Genomic DNA, 21,697 nt, shown 5'->3' with positions numbered 1-21,697 from the left:
AACATTATTAAATAGCTCAGAGGATTCTGTAAAGCACTGGAAGATATGTCTTCGATATGTCCACTTTGTGAGCCCATTTCTTCCATTATGTCATTCTCGATTGGCAACTAGATGAAGAGAAAATCTGCCTGAAAGGATAACTATTGCAAATAGTCGCCAAGTCTGTCCTGAGATTGTTATTGTTATTTTCTACCATCGAATCCTCATTGTCTGTAATCCATAGCCAATCTGAACCAGCAACATTCATGTGAGACCAGAAGTAATAAGTATAGAATTAAGGTATTGATGTGGTCTTTAGCCAGGGTAATAACTGGCCCCCAGAAGTCAATAATTATCCCAAACAGAATATCTTTATTGCAAAAGTGCATACAGCAGCAAAAATCATCACCTCACCAAAACATCCCCCTGCGGTGTAATTGCCACTGCTTGAAATTATAGTTTTCATTAAAAAGAACTGTTCAAGGTTATTGATTGCTTAAATAAGACCCAATATCTTCTCATTTTCAAAGCCGAATGAAATTGCAGTGAATAGTAATATCACCCAACTATTGTGTGCATCCATCACAGCTCGGCGGCCCCGTCCTGCTGTCCCTCGAGGATTATTAGGGTAAAATAAGTGTATTTAAATGAGTGTAATTTCTGGGAAGCAGAGATCTGTGCAAAAACATCTGCATCCTGGGCTCAGTTGTGCTTCATCACCGTGACCGTGCACAACAACCATAACAAAGGACAGAAATCAGATGCATAGAGTTATCGGCTTCTTACCCTGGCTATGTCCTGTTAGTCAATGAATACAGATTCTAAAATATCTGTGTTATGACTGATGAATTAGCTGATAATAATACACAGAGAGAGATAGAGTCGCTGAGGGAAAGTAAACAGGTTATGCACACATTAGAGGTGAGGTGCTTGCTGGGAACAGGTCTGCATGACCCCCATACAATTAGGAAAATGATGATTACCATAATTGCCAGTTAGGCCATTTTCATCTGACCTGATTCCAGAGCAAAATCGAAAATTGGACATAACAATGAAGTGAAAATGAACTGAATGTGAGACAGAACTACATAAAACTTATTAAAAAGAGTACTCACGTCTTCCCTGGAACCTGCAGTTGAGTTGATCTGTAGACACGTGGCGTCTGAATCATGCATGAAGCCCTTCCCTTTTGCTGAACCGGTAGCGTCCTCTTCCTCTTCCTCCACTATTTGGGCTTCAACCTGGAAAACATAAGATGTACAACACAATCCTTAACTCTAAACATTTTCCAATTTTGACATGTTACAATCACAAATATCGATATATTTTATTGGGGGTGGGTAGTAACACCTTATATTTACCTGCATTTACTTGAGTAACTTTTAGAATAAAATGCTTTTTATGGGTAGTTGTACATTATTATTAACCTGACTCCGCCAGATGGATTTCCTCTGCATATCCATCTGGAAACCTTCCGTTGAAGTAATTTTGGGAAGGGGCGAAAATACTGGTTAGCTGATTGGCCTATGTTGGTGATAGACGGGCCAAATAAACCAATCAGATCAATGAAGCATATGACGTACTAACAGAGCGACGACGAAAACACAACCACAAGCCAGGCTACTCTTGCCGAAACCAGTTGGGAGAAGAGCAAAAACATCTTTTCCTCTGAGAAAAGCCTCCAGAGCAGTGTTTTGCTCTTCTTTCAGTGAAGAAATACTCTGTAATTCCGATAAAACTTGCTCGATAGCCACGCTAACGCTAGTTTCATCGGCTGAAGCCGCCATGTTCTTTAGACTGAACTGTCGCGCTTCTCGTTGCGTCACACCTCAACCCGCCTCAAAGCCAACGCTGATTGGACGTTCGTTTGGTGAACGGCTCCAAATTTTCTTTAACGGAGAGTCTCCAGACTGATTAGCGAGTGAAACCTTGAAAGCTCGCGAGATCAGGATGGTCTCATGAGGCTACATTATTATACTCAGTGCTTTTACTTAAGTAATATAAAATTTATGGTTAGCCTACCCACCACGAATAATTTAATATCAAGTAAATATGCAGAAAAAAATACAGGTATTTACTAGATTTTTTTAACCTTTCCTCAATGCATGACCAACTATAAAGATTGGCTTCTACATGTTAATGTTGAAATATGGTTTAAAAAGAGCAGCTTCTTCCCAAATATATTTTTTGTAATATTATAATTTATTGTTATGTTATTCTTACTTATTTGATTCACATTTTTCCTTCTTTTGCACCTTCTGTTGTTTACTCTGATGTGACAACTGAATTGCTCCTTTGTAATATCAATAAAGTCAATATATATAATAAATCTATCCATCTACATAAAAAGGAATACTGTACAAATGATGTTACAGGGGTTGAAAGACATCTGGATTTGTTTTTAATTTTATTTTATACATGGAAATACCAGAATTTGCAAAAAATTGTCTGACTACATAATTTATAAACATTAAATCAGCTGGTGTGACCCAACAATTACTAAGTACTGGAGTAGAAATTTCACATAGTACTTTATGGATAATTTCTTTGCCAACTACTATTTACGTACCTAAATTTGAGTGAAAACATTTTCAAGTATTTCAACTCTTAGATGAGTAAAATTTTGGGGTGCTTACCGATTTTTTTAATGTAACGGATAAACACAGTGTATTTAAAAAGTCCAATATTTAAAAATTTAAAATGTGTTCATTTGTATTCAGCTCCCAGACTCACATAGAACCATATTTCTATGCAGATTCATTGGGGTTCCTTTCTACTAGCTTTACTCATAGAGACTGAAATTTCTGAACTTTCTTCTTCGCGAAGTAGCTCTGGCTCAGTCAGGCTGGCTGGCTGGAGAAGAATGGCGAACATCAATTTGCAAGTTTTAACTTTAAATTGGATTTAGGTCTAGACTTTGACTTGGCCATTCTAACATATCTAAAATCTGAACTTCAGAGTGTAACTCTGAACCTTTGTTACGTCCAGGTTGTTTGTAGACTCCATTCCTGATTTTAGAATTGTCCTCTATTTACATTAGTGTTGCACCGATACCGATACCAGTATCGGACGGGGCCTCGATACTTCCCTAAAATGGTGGTATCGGTATCGGCGAGTACCAACAAATAGGGCACCAATACCATTTTGAGAGCCATAAGTTTATTCAACTATTGTCACCCACTCCTGGTAGGCAATAAAAAGTTATACTGGATTCCCTTTTTATTAGATTTTTTCCTGCTTCACAAAGGTAGGCAGCAGCTTGACAAAGCCATGATGGCAATTATTTTACATTATTATGGTATCGGTATCGGCTGATACTGCACAGCCAGGTATCGGGTATCGTAGGGTGACCATATTTTCATTCGGGAAAACCAGGACACCTTGGAGCGGGGGGTGGGGGGGGGGATCCGTAATCAGAGGAAAGGTTACTTGGCGCAAACAGTGGTGAAAATTGGAAGTTCAGTTTAATGTAATACAACTCAGTGAATAGTTCCGTCTGAAATGAATGAAAATAGTTGTTTTAATGGTTATTGAGTCAGATATGAGGTGGTTGTATTTGATTTATCTAAAGGTTTTTATCTGTTACTGTGTAAATGAGTTTGGCTGTAATTTAAGGACACATTCTAATAGATCTGCAGAGTGGGAACTATAAATCTGATAGGAGTTTAATTTTTTTATTGTTGTTTTGCACAATATGCTGAACTAAGTATTTTTTGTTGTTGAATATTAGAGATTTTGCAGATATATTTTTATACATACATTGTTTAGATTTACTTAAGTATTTCTAACCCTTTTATAGTATAGAAAATCCCTTTCCCACAATGGGCAAATTTACAGCAGCAGAAAGATTATTGAAAATGGTCACACAAATGAGGACCTTAGAAAAATGTATAAGAATAACATAATAGGGAAGAGTTAAAATATAAACAATAAAATACTGTAAAGTGTTTTAACAATATAAAACTGGAGAATTAATAACCAATATGCAGCTATGGACATTTTTACAGTATTGGATATTTGAAAATAGCAGCAACATCAGAGATGTGCAGAATTACAGCAGCAGGTTATTTAACTGACTAAGGTTTCTATCATTACATTTGATTTTATTTGTTCCTGCTCCCGGTGGTTGGAACCTTTATTCCACTCTGGATTCTTGTGAGTGTAGTCTTTGTTGGCTTTAACTTTTTTTTAAATAAATAAATAAACAAACAGTTTTGAAAACCTCGGTATTCATTCTTTTCCTGCTTTGTGTGTCAACTTTCACGGTTGCTAAGCAACAGAGCATACGTCGGTAAAACCCGCTGAAGGGAGGACCTGTTCGAATTTACAGACAGAACTCTTCCGGCCTCCTTATTTTCAAGGACTTCGAAGGATCCAGTCTAGGTAGACCGCGTCCTTGGAGGATGCGTCCTAGGTTTTCGAACAGAGCCTCTGATTAAGAACAGGGCTGCCCGCACTGACGCGGCTCAGGGATTACGTCACACGGAGCGTCGTGCGCAGTGAAATCAGGACATTTCCTCACTTTCTAAAAAAAACCCGGGACGCCCGGGACAGGACGTGAAATACGGATATGTCCCGGGAAATACGGACGTTTGGTCACCCTAGGGTATCGGCTAAAGAAAAGCATCAAAGCATAATGCTGCCACCACTGTGTATCCCAATGGAAATGATGAATTTAGGGACATAAACAGTATTAGTTTTCTCTTCAGTTTTCTTTATGTTTGCCAAAAAAGTTACATTTGGTCTCATCTGACTCTTTTTCAGCAGTGGCTTCCTTTTTGGCTTCGCTCTAATATAGATGCTACCTTTGTCTTAGCTGAATGACAAATCCCCGCAGCTCATTTAGAGGCATCGAGTATCTCTCAGCTGTTTCCCAGATTAGTGTTCTCCTTACCTGGCCTTTCAGATTATAGTTGACCTTGATGTTTTAGTTCATCCTCCCTCCGTTTTCATGATATGATGGATTGAACAGAGCTCTGGGAGGTGTTCAAAGCCTGGGATTTTGTTCTAGGACCTAGAACCCTGCTTTAACTTTTCCAGAACTTTCTTCCTCACCGGTCTGCAGTGCATTTGTTCTTGAATTGAGGAGGTAAAAGAGACATTTTTGCCAATGAGACAATTTACACTTAAAATAAGAAAACATAATTGCAGTGACTTATTTCAAGTGCATATTCTCTAATTATCTTATTTTAAGAATAAAAATACTCATTCCATTGGCAAACTATCTTATTTACCTACTTAGAATAAGGATAAATACACTTAATTTAAGAAATTTTTACTTATTTCTAGATCGTTTTTGCACTCGCTAATTACAGCCATCAGAAGGACTCATTATACTAATTTGGTGGCTAAAGGCATCTGGTTCTGATTGTTCCAATGGTATCAGAGTAGGTGGGGCTGAAGATTTTTATTGCATCACATTTGGAAAAGCGTGATTAATTTTTCCTTCATTGTAAAAATCATACAGCACGCTTTATTTGTCCAATACATGAAATCTCAGACATAAATAGAAGTTTGTGGTTTAAATGTGACAAACATGTCACAACACACTCCTTTGTTCTGCTGCTCTGCTCTAGTATTGGAATATTTATGTTTATGTAGGCTGTGCTAGCGAACATTTATGAGTGTAACTATAAAATCATACCAGGGAGTCTTGATTTAGTTTGGAGATACAAAAACATACAAACAACAAAAACAAGTCCAGGGAGGTAATGCTTAACAGGGAGAATATAAACAGCTTGTCATAATGATGAATTATCATCTGACTACATGAGCTAAAAAACATAGTTTTACAGTTCATGACACACTGACAGGGTAAATGATTCAACATATGGTTTCTTTCACAGAGCCTGTATGTGTTTGACTTTCTGTGTTTAGGAACCCGATCTAAATCCTATGTCAGATAAACAGACCAAGTTGTTAAAAAACTGAATGGTAAAGAGCTCATTTCATACAGGCTGAATGTGATGTTGTTTCACCTGATCAATCGGCAGGTCCACCGTCAGATCGGGGTCTGCTTCGACCTCCGCCGCTCCTTCCACCTCACTTTGTTTGATTTTTTTGCATGAAATATGCTGCTGGCCTAGGGAAGAAGGAATTAATCACGATTACTTCATCTACCCGCATCTGCCCTCTCATTTTGGTGCTCTCTCTGTCACCGTTTCTCTCCCTTCATCCCTTACTGCCCTGTCCCCCTTCCTTCCCCTCTGCTGCTCAACTTCACAGGAGATCAATACTGCTGTTGAGTCATTTATTTATTTAGAGAAGTCCCACTGGAGGAAGGACCGCAGAGAGCCACAGATATTCTGCTAAAATATAAGCCGTCATTTTGAATCCTCCGTCCTGTCTGGGATCCTTCCACAGACAGCGTGTTCCTGATTTATATGAGATATAGCTCCAACTGATACATTATACAGTTTTTCTCCGGTAAACAAATTCCTTTTCTGGCAGTAGGTGCTAAAACTGATACAGGGTGTAATTTCAATAATGAAACACGCTGCTGAACTGCCTCACATGATTTCATTTTAATAATAAATAACTGTGGATCTTAGAATTCACAGTTATGAGAGTTAAAACATTTACAGAACTATACTTTAAGCTTTCATTTTGCTACAAGTATTTTATATAACTTTTATGCTAAATTTACAAAAACAGTGTGATAAAAGACAAACATATGCCTCTGGTCCTTTTATCAGATGATCTAGTGCAGTGGTGCATTTTTAACTGTTCAGTTGTGTCAAAATTTATAAGGAACTTGCCAAACTTACTCTAGAACGTTTGCTAGTGGAGATAAGGAGAGGAAACTATGGAGGTAGATTGGTCTCAATTTTCACAAATACACTTGTGTGATCCATACATGCACAGGACAAGATCCACAGACGCACAGCACAATTCATGCAAGCACAAAAAAATCCACAAAGGACAAGATCCACTAACCTGACTCCGCCAGATGGATTTGCTCCGCATATCCATCTGGAAACCTTCCGTTGAAGTAATTTTGGGAAGGGGCGAAAATACTGGTTAGCTGATTGGCCTATGTTGGTGATAGACGGGCCAAATAAACCAATCAGATCAACGAAGCATATGACGTACTAACAGAGCGACGACAAAAACACAACCACAAGCCAGGCTAGTCTTGCCGAAACCAGTTGGGAGAAGAGCAAAAACATCTTTTCCTCTGAGAAAAGCCTCCAGAGCAGTGTTTTGCCCTTCTTTCAGTGAAGAAATACTCTGTAATTCCGATAAAACTTGCTCGATAGCCACGCTAACGCTAGTTTCATCGGCTGAAGCCACCATGTTCTTTAGACTGAACTGTCGCGCTTCTCGTTGCGTCACACCTCAACCCGCCTCAAAGCCAATGCTGATTGGACGTTCGTTTGGTGAACGGCTCCAAATTTTCTTTAACAGAGAGTCTCCAGACTGATTAGCGAGTGAAATCTTGAAAGCTTGCGAGATCAGGATGGTCTCACGAGGCTAAAGATCCCCAGACGCACAGCACAATTCACACAAGCATAAAAAAAATCCACATGCACAAAGGAAAAGATTCACATACGCACAAGATCCACACATGCACAGACAAAGATTCACCAAATAATTTCTGGTCCATAAAAAATTATAAATTAAAGTACCAGTAGTCTTTAAACTTCACTGCATTTATGTGTGGATTTTTGAGACTGCACTGGCATGCCTCGATACACAAATGCATTTTTTTAAACAGGCCATGGTTTGCCGCCAATCACAAGAAAATACTCCACGTGGGATACCACCCCCAGATCCCACATCCTACCCCCCGATCTAGCTCCATAGAAAACCTCACCAGAAATTTTTTAAGATGGTAATCCATTAAGCAATTATGTGATAGAAAAATTAGAAAAATTTGATATCATTAGGTTTCAGAGAATTTACATCCTTCTGTTGTATAAAAGGCAGGGTTTGTTTGTTTACTTTGCACTAGTAGCCTTTATTTGAAAGTCTGCAGTTGAGTTTTAGCCACCTGGGGCCCTAGACCTGTAACTTCAGGTTTAACGACCCTGAAAGCAACTAGCAACACTGCACTGTCCCATAATGAGACAAGTCTCCCTCAGTTTGGAATCTGCTACCACACCACTTTAGACCAGCAGATTGAGACATTATGGAGCTATTTATAAAGACATGGAAACATTCATCCCTCTAAATCCTACATCAGATAAGCAGAAATGTCTGATCAAGTACATGTCATATCTGTTTTGTCAGCTAACTTTTAACTTAGTTAGCTCTGGTGTTTCATGGCAGCTTAGACTGCTGTAAAGACGTGCTCTGCATCACATGACTCATTAGGTGACGGATAAAACCCTGTAAAGTTACATAGGCCAGTTTCTGAGATGATCAGCCCACAAAGAGCATCAGTACGCTGCAGATGCTGAATATTGAGCTAAAAAATCAATTAGTATGTCATAAATTAAGCTAATATATGGGTAAAAAAACGTTACACCGTGTTGCTTTCAAAACCACACAATTAATTGAAGGCACTTATCTCTATAATTGGATGGATGGATGGATGGATGGATGGATGGATGGATGGATGGATGGATGGATGGATGGATGGATGGATGGATGGATGGATGGATGGATGGATGGATGGATTTGCATTTTTATTCATATCTTCACATCTTCTGAGCCACCGAGAACCCATCGCCCTTATCTTTAAAGGAAAAGTCCGCTCATATTCAGAATTCAAGCTTCTGAAAGTTACTTTAAATATGAAATTATTACATACTGTTCAATAAATGATCAGTGTTTTTAATTCAGAGTCATTTTATTTGAATGTGCTTTACTGGAGGCATCCATGTTTGTCAAAGAACACTACTGCCACCTACTGGTTTGTGACGTCACGGTGCGGTATCGGCCGTTGATCAAGTCCCAGTGCTGTATCTGGTGTTTGTCACAACGCGCTATTATCCAAGTCATCTTGAAAACATTCTTCTTCCAAATGTTGGCTACATATTACAGGTTTTTTCTCTGGCCAGAAGTACGATGGCAAATCCTCCCTCTTCAAGTTGGCGATCCAACGACCAACCCGTCCGTGGATCATGACTTGGAAAGGTGAAATAATAATTTTAAATTTTTTTCACTTTTACCTAATGTATTCCAACATCCAGCTGCCATGCACGTGGGCATTGTCAGTTTCACTATAGCTCTGGTGAATTTCAATGGTGAAGTCCTCTGGAAATCTTCAATAATTGTTGTTGATTGCAGATGTGTCTAGTAGTTCCCATTGATTTTGCTTTCAAAGCAGGGAGAATGGCGCTAGGCTTACTGCACCGTGATGCACTGCCGGAAGATGGCAGGAGGGAGGGGTTACTATATTTAGGCCAAAATAGCCGCTCCCGGACTCACTGACCACAACTAAAATTATTATTATTATTATTTTTTTTTACTGTTTAACAATAAATTCATTAAATCACCGCGAACGTATTCGTTTTAGGTATAGATAATGATCCATTGATCATTCCTTGCTGACCGGACTTTCCATTTAAAATTTCTTTAATGCAAAGTAAAATATGAGATTTTCTGCTTTTACATTTACTTTTGACCAAGTTAAGGTTTTTTAAGTTTGCCTAATCCCGTTCAGAACAGGTACTTTTCTACCCTTCCAGTAGTTTCAAATGGAGTTTAATCAGAGCTCACAGTCCTCATGCTTCAGCTGCTCCTGCTGGCCTTCAGCTCAAGCCTTGTGTAGCTAAGCTTTATTCTATGTACTTCTTAGAGCGCTTTTATTTTAATATTACAGTGCTTTAATAACGTCCATGTCTGGAAAACTTGAGACAGCAGGATTCTCCTCTCACCGTACTCAAACAACAGGCTGCAGCTCAGCTACTTGGATCATTATCTCTGGCAGACTGAAGCTTATCCAAGAAAATGCTTATACATTTATTTTTCTTTTCTGTTTCTCTTTTAACATTTCTGACTTTTTTTCTTCATCTACAAGCAGCAAATACGGTGTAAACAAATGTCACAACTGAAGGGTCTCTCAGGAGAACTCTGCCAGTTGAAAGTGAGAATTAATGTCAACATTCAAATCTGATTTTAAACAATGCTGCATCAAAAATAATCTGTTACAGTGAGAGACCTGTTATTATTAATATAATAAAATATTCTTTAAATTGAGGATTTTTATCTGAGCTGTTTTTTAATTCACGTTTTAAGTTGATCACTTATTCTTCCTTTATAAAATTACAATTTTATATACATTACAGTTTGGGTGAAACATTTTTGCATTTTTGGCTTTTGTGAATTCCTATATATGGCAATCTTTGTGAGTTTTTTATATAAATCCTTGTCATTTTCTTCTTTTGGTGTCATGGTAACCAATTCAGTCAATTCGCAACACATGTCTCAAGGCACAACATTCAACCAGATCATCCAGTCAAATTAATTCACAGTTTTCTATCTAAGGAAAGCCATTTGATTGCATCAACTCATTGATTCGAAGGCAAACCCTCACACTAAGCATTTATAGGAATAGGAAGCGTTGCTTGTGGCGACAGTGGAGAGGAAAAACTCCCTTTTAACAGAAGGAAACCCCCAGCAGAAACCAAAACTTTCTATATATAAGGTATACTTGTTACACATTAAAATACAAATATTCAGGATAAAGAAAAAAAGCCAAAAAAAGCCATATTTACTTCATATTAATCCCTGCTTACTATTTTCAATGTTTTATAGTAATACTTTTTATATCCAGAGAAAATGAGAGATTTTCATTTTCCTAAGAAGAGCTTTTGGGTCCAATTCCTAATTGTGATTTAAATGCTTTCTTCAGCATTTGAAGTCTAAATCTGTTTAATATTTACCACAAAAAGTCATGTTAATTTCAAGAAGCGATAATGCGTCTTTAGGACAGAGTCATCAAATTTTTTCTCAAATGACAGATTATTTTTTTATAATCCCAATACACTTCCCCTTTCAGTTACACACAGAGAGGAAAGTCTAGTGATGCACAGCTATCTATACACAGGTGTAAAAATGAAACCCGTGATATAAATTTGTAATCAAAAGGGTGCAGGTTTCTCTAAGTGTAATCATACTGAAGAAGATTGTAATGAAGAAACAAACAGAGAGGATGAGGAGGCTGGAGAGGAAAACGTCAGGAGAAACATTGCTAGTGAAATGCTCTGCTCACCTCCTGCTGTGCAGTGTTCTTGGTTTGTGGACACCTGCCTCTGCTGTTCGGCTCGCTCTGTCTTGGCTGCATGTTCCTTCATCTGGCCCCCGACTGTGAGCTCAAGGTCCTCTCTAACGCATGCCTGAGCGCAGAGCGAAGGAAGGGAAAAGGAGAACTCATGAAACCGGGAAAAAAAATACATTTCCTCTGACTTTTCTTTGTGTTTGAAATTTTCCTGACTTCTAGGAGCATCCAAAAGCAAAAGGGAATTTGGGGGCATCCCTCTCAACAAAATTAATTTATGGTCAAAAGGTAAAATGTAAAAGGAAATCCACATAAAGATTCCTACTAAGCACATAAAAGGTCAACTGTAAAATAACTAAGATAGCAGAACTTTAAATTTAAAGGCAAGAACATTTTGGGTTAAGGATTTTAGCTTAACCATTTGGGTTTTTGCTTTACAATTTTCCAAACTTTTCATTCTGCTTTTCTAAATCAGAATCCTGAATTTTTCAAATGTAAATTAAATTAGCAGTGACTTAAAACATTTTATAAACAAAGAATCTCACATTTCAATCAAACTTTTTTATCATTTGGCCTTTATTGGAAATATATAAACTGTAGTTTTAATACTTTTTGTACCATGGGAAGTAATAGTCTGGGTTTCAAACTGGCAACCTTTACATTCTCTCCAAGAAGCTAATGATGAGCTTGCTAAAAAAAACTACCATCCATCCATTGCTGCCAAGCTTATCCCGCTTATCTGCCATGCTTATCCCTACTAGGGTCACAAGGGGTGCTGGTGTCTATCTCCAGCTGTTTATGGGTGAGAGGCGGGGTTCACCCTGGACAGGTCGCCAGTCCATCGCAGGGCAAAAAAGAGACAAACAACCATTCACACACACACTTACACCTACAGTAAGGAGAATTTAGAGAAGCCAATTAACCTAATGAACCCATGCATGCAGAGGGAGAACATGCAAACTTAATACTGAAAGACTCCGGTCCTGGAATCGAACGCAGAACCCTTTTGCTGCAAGGCAGTAGTGCTACCCACTGCACTACTGTGCAGCCCATACTACCATCTGACGTGTAGAAATCTTTACTACTAATAACTAAAGTACGGGATGTAGTAATTTTAAACCTTTGTAGGAAATAAATGAAAAGCTTTATTGTCATCAAAGAATTGTCATTAGAAAATACAAAAAATAATAATTTGGCAGCATCTCTTTATCAACATTTTTATTGTTACAAATGAACATTAAAATAACTCTCTAAGTCTCTAATTTAAAATCTAACTTTCAAAAGTTTTCAGAGTGACATTTCATTAAAGAAAAGTTAGCAGAACTTTCCAGATGCACAGTATTTATATTGTAAAATCCCTTACTTACTTACTTTACTTACAGTAAAATATCTTATTTCTTCATTTTCTTAACTCTGTCACGTATTCTGTTATTTTTATGCAGTTTTTTAAGGTCCACATTTGTGTGACAACTTTTGCTATAATCTTTTGCTAGTATAACACCACAATTTACTATTCTATTCTAACTTTGAACATTTTAAAGTAACCTACAATTTTAAAGATATCTTGGACCACATATCTATAGAAAGATGCTCCTTTGATTAAAGATATTCTAAGAATATATATCTGCATTTTTTTTTTAATCGTTCAAAGGGCTTTCTTTTGTTCCTGAAAATGTAATGGACTTTTACTTGAGGACATTTTTCATGGTGTGCTTTTATTTTTAGTTAAGTAACATTCTATACTGTTAACTAAATTTTTGTTTGCTGGAGTGGATTATTTTTGTACTTTTTCCATCTCTGCTAACCATATTTCCTTTTGTAGCCACAAGCTGAATGATTTGTGTCCTTTTTGATAATAAGTTTTATAGTCTAATCATCACCTACAGAAACATGTCAATATAACCTCAGTAAATCAAATCTACAGGCAGGAAGTCCCTTTTTTTCCACAAAAGAGGCAACGTTTTGTCATATTTCATGGATGGACAGACGGACCGAACAGTATCATCAAGGCTACCATAGCTTATTTGCATTCTTCTTCAACCTCAGACTTTCACGGGCTGACATGTTCTACTGTATTGAATTCCTCTGGTTCCAATGCATCACAAACACTCGACCTATCAATCACCTGGGAGTGTGGCAAACAAATCATTTATTGATGAAATGGGGCAGGCGTGAATTTTCTAACTGCATTTGTCTTATTTATCAAGTCAGATCAAACAGTGGAAATCCAAAGAAGCTTAGAGGAAACGGGAGGGAGTTTCGTGGAATAACTTATTCCTCAGCTGCAGACAGCAGAAGGTTATTGATGGAGGGGGAAGGCAAAACAAAACACAAAAAGGGGGGGTTTGGGACCGAGCTGCACAGTGGGAGAGTGAAGGAGTGAGAGGAGGAGAGGAAAAGGAGGGAGAGTTGAGTCTGATGTTCAGACAACAGGGTACACATCTGAATTAATGCTTCCACAAAAGGCAATTTTCTCCTCGCAGGCTCCTCTTCCCCTCTGTAGGTAGCGAGGTGAGGGATGTCTCCCTTCCAGACACAGAGTGAGCGAACTCTGCGTTTCTCCTCAGCAGCAGCGCTCTGTACTGCGGGGTCCCAGAGCTGGCTCAGGGGTTGGTGTAGTGATCTCAGGCTTCCACCAGAACACACCCTGGCAGCGGTGTTTGCAAGCTCACTGACATGGAGTCTGGGGATTATCTGGGTTGCTTCTTCACTTGTTTGCCTTTCTTTAATGCTGAGGCAACATCTGTTGATATGCTTTTGAATTCCTGCAGCCGTTACTGGGCTGAGAAAGAGGAGTAGAACAACAAAAAGAAGATTGAGGTTTGCTCGGTTTGTTTAGTGAAGAAGAGTTGAAACAGAGTTCATGTCATTGAGCTGCAGTGTCCACAGCCTCCGGAGATCAGAAGCAGAGAGCGGCCCTGCAGTGGTACCCTGTGCAGATTTCTAATCTCAGCTCATCACTGACTAATGTGGAACAACATTGCCATGAAGCTCAGAGTCAAAACACATCTGGCCAATCAAATATGGAACAGCTTGTTTAGCGTTCTGACAGCCTGGTGATGAGATGTAAATAGATCCCATTTAAATCAGCCCTGAATCAGGACTCGTCACTCAGGGAGAGTGCTGGGAAGGGAGCAGAGGAGGTGCTGGGAAAGTATATGCAGAAGTAGAGGCATGGCAGTGGAAAACCTGAGGTCATCCAGTGTCTCCTCTGCGTTACATATCTGCAGCACCATGTCCTTTGGGAGCAGACAAGTGTGTGTGTCAGGAGGCCTCAGACTGTGCTACACCAAGTGCAAACAGGGTCTCTAGGAGGGCCGAGTGAAAAGTAATCTAGGGCCTTCTCAAGTGGCAGAAAACTGGAGTCAACAAGAGGACAGGGTGATATGATAGCCAAGGGATAATGGAGGTCCCAAACAATTGTGCGGACCAGCCTCCAGCCATACTGACTGTGGTATCAGTAGGAGCCACTCCCAGGGCTGATTCACAGTCAGCAGACATGCTGGCAGCAACAAGGAGGCACAGTTTTCCTCAGGGCTTTGCTGCTTCCCTTCAACTCTGAGATCATACATAAGGAGCTGAGACATAGGAAGTGTTGCTGATGAAAGAAAGTCCAGTTCTGGAAACTTAGCTTACCTCCTTCCTTTAACTGCTGTTCTTTAGTAAATTTTGATGATTATTGCAAAACAAATTTTTGTTTTAATAAACCAACAGTTCTAATAAAAAAGGCGGTATTGAAAAAAGATGTCAGAGATTTTCTAACTTTAAAAAGATGCTAACATATTTTTGTTTACTGTTGATTATAGTTATTGACATCAAGATAATCATAAACAGAACAGCAGTAGCTAACTAAGACTAGCAGAGGGATGCCAGCAGCTATGCTGTCTGGGGCTTCATGCCCCTAGTCGAGTCAACCAAGGCAGAGAGGTGCTAGGTGAGGGAACAGACAAGGTGCCCCCTGAAGACCCCATATGATGAGAAGCACCAATGAACACAGTGTTCCCTGACCCGGACATCGGTCATCGTTGGAGGGACAATGTTCCTCAGCTGCCCTGAAAACACCCTGGGATTGTGCCGGGTGAGCTGCCCACATGGATAGGAAGAGGGAAGTCTGGCCCTCCCAACTTAGATTCACTACCCTGTGACCTGACGACGGATAAGCAGAAAAAAGACAGATGGATGAACTAAGACTAACATAAAGAACAGTTCAGGGTGATTTATCACTTTAGAGAACACCAACCCGGATAATCACCATTAGAGAGATTTCTCTGATTTTAAACCATCTCAAATGGCTTTAGGTTGTTGGTGGCATAGATTAAACAAGATGTCAGACCTCTTTTTCAGAGACTGTAGTTTGGATTGACATTTTAACATTGTACAGATTTTTTTTTTTAGGAAGCATACCTAGCCTAAATAATATATTCTATTAACCTAAAGCACTATGCATGGTATGGTTGTCCCATGTCAGGTACGCCGGTCATTGACCTTGATCAAGGCACCTTACAGTAGAACTGCAGTCAGTCCCTGGACTGGTATGGCTATCAACTCTCCTACATAGTTAGGGACAAATGCAGAGAAGAAATTTCCCACTGGGATCAGCTTCATAGTCATGGTAGGCAACTTTTGTGATTATATTTATTTTGCTCAGGCTACGTCGTAAGCCCACATCCCGCCAAATGTTGAAAGGGCAATATTATTACCATTACTGTTAATATATAGTAGAGATTTTACACATTCAATGATAAAACATCACAGGGTATGGTATGATAGCCTCGTGAGACCATCCTGATCTCACGAGCTTTCAAGATTTCACTCGCAGATCAGTCTGGAGACTCTCCGTTGAAGAAAATTTGGAGCCGTTCACCAAACGAACGTCCAATCAGCGTTGGCTTTGAGGCGGGTTGAGGTGTGACGCAACGAGAAGCGCGACGGTTCAGTCTAAAGAACATGGTGGCTTCAGCCGATGAAACTAGCGTTAGCGTGGCTATCGAGCAAGTTTTATCGGAATTACACTGTATTTCTTCACTGAAAGAAGAGCAAAACACTGCTCTGGAGGCTTTTCTCAGAGGCAAAGATGTTTTTGCTCTTCTCCCGACTGGTTTCTATCAATTGGCTCCTCTTCGTCGTCGCTCTGTTACGTCATATGCTTCGTTGATCTGATTGGTTTATTTGGCCCGTCTATCACCAACATAGGCCAATCAACTAACCAGTATTTTCGCCCCTTCCCAAAATTACTTCAACGGAAGGTTTCCAGATGGAATTTGAAATATGGTGATTGTGAAGTCGTTAAACAACAAACTCGTTTAGATGTTAAAGAAAACAGTTTTAGACAGTTACAGCTTGGTAGCATGGAACAACATCATTCTGAAGTTCTCAATCAGAATCAAAATTTGTTTTAAAATTGGACGTCAGCTTAGTAGCAATACTCAGGTAGGCTATGGTGTTTAAACTATGCTTAGTAGGTAGTTAAGGCGCCAGAGTGTGCCAAATAAACCTTTACCACACTGCAACAACAGTAGTAGCCCAAGCGATTGACACAATGAAGATGAGATCTATCTTTTCAAGCTATTTATGCCAAATATGGATCCCACCATCAGGACGTTGCAGCTGAATTGCTGCTGAATTCACCTCATTTGATTGTTGTTCAGTCACCTGTGTCAAGGTTCAGCTTCATTTACATTCAGAGATTGTATCTTGCATACATTGTTTGTACTGTGCGGTTATTTGAGCCCCCGTTGACTTCCTGGTTATCTCCAACCACTCTGCCAATTCTCCTTTGACCTCTGACATCAACAAAGCATTGACGTCTAATTATTCTCACTTTGTCAGGAGGTGATCCCAGGAGGAACAACAGTTTCTTAAACTTATAAGCCTGTATTTTATTAGTTTTTCACCAACAACCATACCATGTTCAAAGTCTCTTAAATCCCCCCCTTTATTTCAGATCTGCGTTATGCAGTCAGCAAACATTTTTAGGATTAAACGTTACACCATACAGACCAAATGTGAGACACTCACCCCAGTGGTGCCAACAGACCAGGACCAGACACCATCTCCATACTGTCAGATTGCAAGGGCAAGGTTACATTTAACACAGCATCAGCCAGCATGTTTAAGGGATCCTTTTACAGGCATTTCCATTCAGACTGCTGTTGTTTTGTGAGGTCAAAGTGAAATTAACGATAGTTGTGACCCTATAAAGGGCTGTGTAATCAGCAAACTAAACAAGTGACAGATCAGGGGCGAGAAAGTCATTTTTTTTGCATGTATTTTTCCCCTATGGAAGATTCCTATTAACCTGGAAGTTCATGCCTGCAGATTCATGACTGACGAGACACAGAGGAAAGAGAAGTAAAAAGGAGAATCGCAGCAGCACTCTGCCTGTTGAGTATTGCTCCATTGAACTGTTGTAAAAACATGACCATAGGTCTGTCTCTGTCTCCACCTATTGGCTGCAATGGAAACAACAGAACCTTTGGTCTAAATCCTGGATTATTTTTTATTTTATTTTTTTGATGACAAAGTTGTTTTCATTGATTATTTTCTTACTTGGATAGTTGCTAACATGATGAAAAGATCTTATAACAGCTTCTACACTTCAGCTCATTCTAACACATTGCTAATATAAATCCATATACCCACACAGAAAGCCAGTCAACAAAAGAAACTACTACAGATAAGGCAAGGGGTATTTTTCTCCATCTAATAAAATTGGCACCTGCAACAGCCTTGCCATCTTTCATGGTTAGAAAAATCAGATGTCAGACACATCTCTCACAGGAAGGAGGGGGCATTTGCAGCTAAACCTGCTGACAGGGCAGGTTTTCATCTTCACCATCTGATTTGGTGTTCTTTTTTTTCCGGCCCACGGCAGAGCAAATCCCCATATAGATTCAAAACATTTCACTGCCTACTTAATCAAAAAACAAATTGTCCTGGTTCTAGTTTGAATGGAATTGTTTTTTTTCCCCCCAGCAAGCAAAGCCCCGTTGCTCCATACAGTATGATCCAAGGCTCACTGCACTTGATCAAGTGGACCAGCCCGTCTCTTTTGGGGATTACCCATCAAAGTGCAAAGTGATGGTAACTCAATGCTGCTTGCAGACACTGATTGATGATAGGACTGTTTTATAACGAATCGCACCCCCACAAAGTCTCCCACAAGTGGGAAATGTTAATTGAAATGCATTGTGTGCATAGGGTTGTGATTTTTACTGAGGTAGTGCAAAGCTAGAGTAAAGCGAAGATGTGGGATTAGTATTGGTTGTATGTTTTATGAGAAAAAGAACAACCTGATGGCAAACTGTAGACAACTTCGAAAAATAGGACTACTATTATTTTCAGGTCTTTTGTTTCCAGCAGCAGGTGAGAGTTTGGCTGCAGGGATAAAAGAAGAATCTTTATATTTTTTCCTTTTTTTTTTTACAACGAAATCTATAATCCAGTGTTGTTGTGTTTTTCATTAATAGTCATGGTAAAAAAAAAAGACAGCTGTATCAGTTTGCTGGCTGAAGATGAACAAATCAATCAGCAGGAAATCAGATTTCTGAATGAGTTTCTCTGATTTATCTGAAACTATGATATTAACCATACTTACTGCTCTACGTTTGTTGAGAGTTACATAAAGGTTTCAGAGTTGCCCCCTTACAGATTTTCAGATCTTGCCATTTTTACCCAAGTGTTTTAGATCATCAGACAAATTTTATGATCAGGCCAAAGTATTTCTAATAATCTAACAGATTATTTCAATCCTCAAGAATGCAAAGCCAATCAAAAGCAACCTGCTCTTATGTGAAGAAGTAAATCCCCCCCCGACCCCCCCCCCCCCCAAAAAAATTTTTTTAGGTTGTTAGATTTCACTCACAAGGTTAACCAGCGGCGGTAACAACAGTCATCAGGCATAAATTGGCCATATTTAAGGTAATATGAGAGATTATTGCTAAATTCATTGAATCACCACAAACGTATTTGTTTTAGGTATAGATAATGATCCATTGATCATTCCTTGCTGACCAGACTTCTCCTTTAAATCTGCACTTTGATTTGACAAATACAGCTTATTAACTTTTTATTTATTTTTTTTAGCTTCTCAAAGGAGGATGTGTTTTTGCGCCTCGGCTGAACTTTATGTTGAGCAGAAGATCCTCCTTTGGTCAACAGTGACCCTGGTACTCTCCAATCAGTGTATTCTCATTATTAGTTTGTATGAAATCGTACAAAATTCAAATTATGCACCGTAATTTCGTACGTTTTAGTCGCATTTCGTCGTATTTTTATGTCTTGCCTCGAGACAAGATATCCTTGCGCATGCGCATCTTACGCACCATTAAATAACATAGAATTTAACATACAATTAACCCTAACCCTGACCCTAACCCTAAGATACAAAACAGCAAGCAACCTAGTTAGAGACCTGAAGAAGTGATTATTGCACTGTTTTTCCCAGTTTTACATCCGTCCGCGGATCTGCTTTTTTCGTCTGTCTGCCTGCGCATGCGCACTGATCTGTATTTTTGGGGAAAAACGTCCAAAACGTACGAAATACTGTGCATAACTTTTCGTACGATTTCATACGAACTGATAATGAGAATATGTTGCTCCAATGGAGGCCATTTCCAGTCCAGTTCATCTCTCATGCAGTTGAATAATGACCTCTGACCTTAACTGAGACAAATGAAATTGGCCTAGCTGTTGATGTTGTTCTGAGTTCTTTTTTTACTTCCTGAATGAATTCCTGATAAGTCTATAAAATAAATTTGGTCAACCGGCCAATCCTGGGAAGGTTTGCCTTGGTTCTGTGTTTATCTATCTTTTTTTAGATTGCAATTGTTCTTGCTGTGGTTTCATTGAGTCTCAAACATGTCAAACATGAGTTTGTCACCCTTTCCAAACTGATTTATGATGATGATAATTTTCTGGGTTTGTTAAATTTGGAAAAGCCCTGCGAGCTTGCTTCATGCAGCCAGACAGGTATCCTTAAGAGATTCTTTGGTTTTTCTAGAAAAAAAAGACAAAATTACATTTCATTTTTGTGATTCAGCAGTTTTCCAACAGAGGTCTCTATCCAAACCAGAGATGTTCACAAGTCATGTTATTCCAGGTCCAAATTGAATCTCAAGTCATTCATGGATTGAAATGATCTAAAGTCATTTAATTGACATTCATGTGGTAAGTGGTGTAAAGCTAAAGCTATAATAATAGATGGTTATATTATTATTGAAACTATTACAGTGAATTATGCAGCCGCCGCAGTTTAGAGCTCTCATACTTTCACTCTCTCATTCCTGCTTAAAAAAGTCGAAATTAGGACTTTATATCTCATAATTGTGACTTTAAAAGTTGGAATTATGTATTTGTATCTCATAATTATGACTTTGAAATTCAAAATTATGACTTTGTGTCTCATAATTATGAGTTCTTATATCCTAAGTCTGACTTTGTATCTCAAAATTCTGACTTTATAATTCAAAATGATGTCTTTGAATCTCATAAATATGACTTTAAATTTGGTATTTTTTCATTTGGAGTAAACAGGCCATTAATAACCTAGCAGATGAAGGCAGAAGAAATAACATGACCATGGAAAACATGTTGGTGTAAACACTGAAGCACAGATAGATAGATAGATAGATAGATAGATAGATAGATAGATAGATAGATAGATAGATAGATAGATAGATAGATAGATAGATAGATAGATAGATAGATAGATAGATAGATAGATAGATAGATAGATAGATAGATAGATAGATAGATAGATAGATAGATAGATAGTCTTATTTGATCAGACTCATCCCTGACTGACTCACTCTAGCAGCTTGAACGCCTCACTCCCTGCTGCAACATAAGCGCTCCTGTGCTCCAGCTGATCCAGGCTCTGCACTCTGTGGCCCTGCGTGGGGGTATAAAGCCTCCTGACAGCGCCGAACGGATGTTTGCTTAAGGTGTTCAGAAAGTTGTGGAAAGTTGTCGGGGATTCAGCACTATTTTTCTCCCGGGAAAGAAAGCATCACCGTTCTTATAAACGGTGATTGTTTTAGTGGGAGGCAGAAGCGCTGTTCTCCCTGATTCCACCGGCATGTTGGATTTAAAGCCTTTAAATCTGAACTAAATAAAACTGGAGGGAGAAATCTGAGTGGATTTTACAGCAAATTTCGAAATTCATCCACAGGACAGACGAGGAGGCGTTGTGTTGCGTTTCCCCCGTTGCTGTTAAAAGCAGATTCTCTATAATAGAACGGTTTTCATGGCAACAAGAATGCACGTTGTTATTTTCTTTTGTTTGACAGGCCTACTCCTTTCACATTGTTTGCTATTTCACCGTCATTTGTTCCAACAGGCTTCTCTTTTATTTTTGGTCAGTTTTAGTTTGAAATTAAATCTGATTGGTTCTATATTGTGTCGTTGTTACCATGTGATGAAAAACGGTTGGTCCCTCAGTTCAGCCAAAATAACACCAACTAAAACAAAGCACACTCAGTAAAATCATATTCATATCCTGATTTTTTTATTACTATTTTTCTGGAAATGTATTTTTTCTCCATCAGATGT

The 21,697-nt window shown here is 38.9% G+C and overlaps 1 protein-coding gene across 1 annotated transcript; it reads right to left on the bottom strand.

The window, feature by feature from the left end:
- Nucleotides 1-985: 985 nt before the first annotated feature.
- On the bottom strand, nt 986-21,226 carry LOC119797812 (doublecortin domain-containing protein 2C). The gene is given in 8 exon segments (XM_038307026.1): nt 986-994; nt 1,095-1,220; nt 5,958-6,032; nt 6,035-6,056; nt 11,137-11,264; nt 13,697-13,928; nt 20,956-21,115; nt 21,118-21,226. Coding segments are annotated over 8 exon segments (861 nt in total).
- Nucleotides 21,227-21,697: the final 471 nt, after the last annotated feature.

The sequence above is a fragment of the Cyprinodon tularosa genome, unplaced genomic scaffold (genome assembly GCF_016077235.1).
Source record: "Cyprinodon tularosa strain WSP-4 unplaced genomic scaffold, ASM1607723v1 ctg6, whole genome shotgun sequence".
Lineage (NCBI taxonomy): Eukaryota > Metazoa > Chordata > Actinopteri > Cyprinodontiformes > Cyprinodontidae > Cyprinodon > Cyprinodon tularosa.
This window is presented reverse-complemented; position numbering and strand designations above follow the sequence as displayed.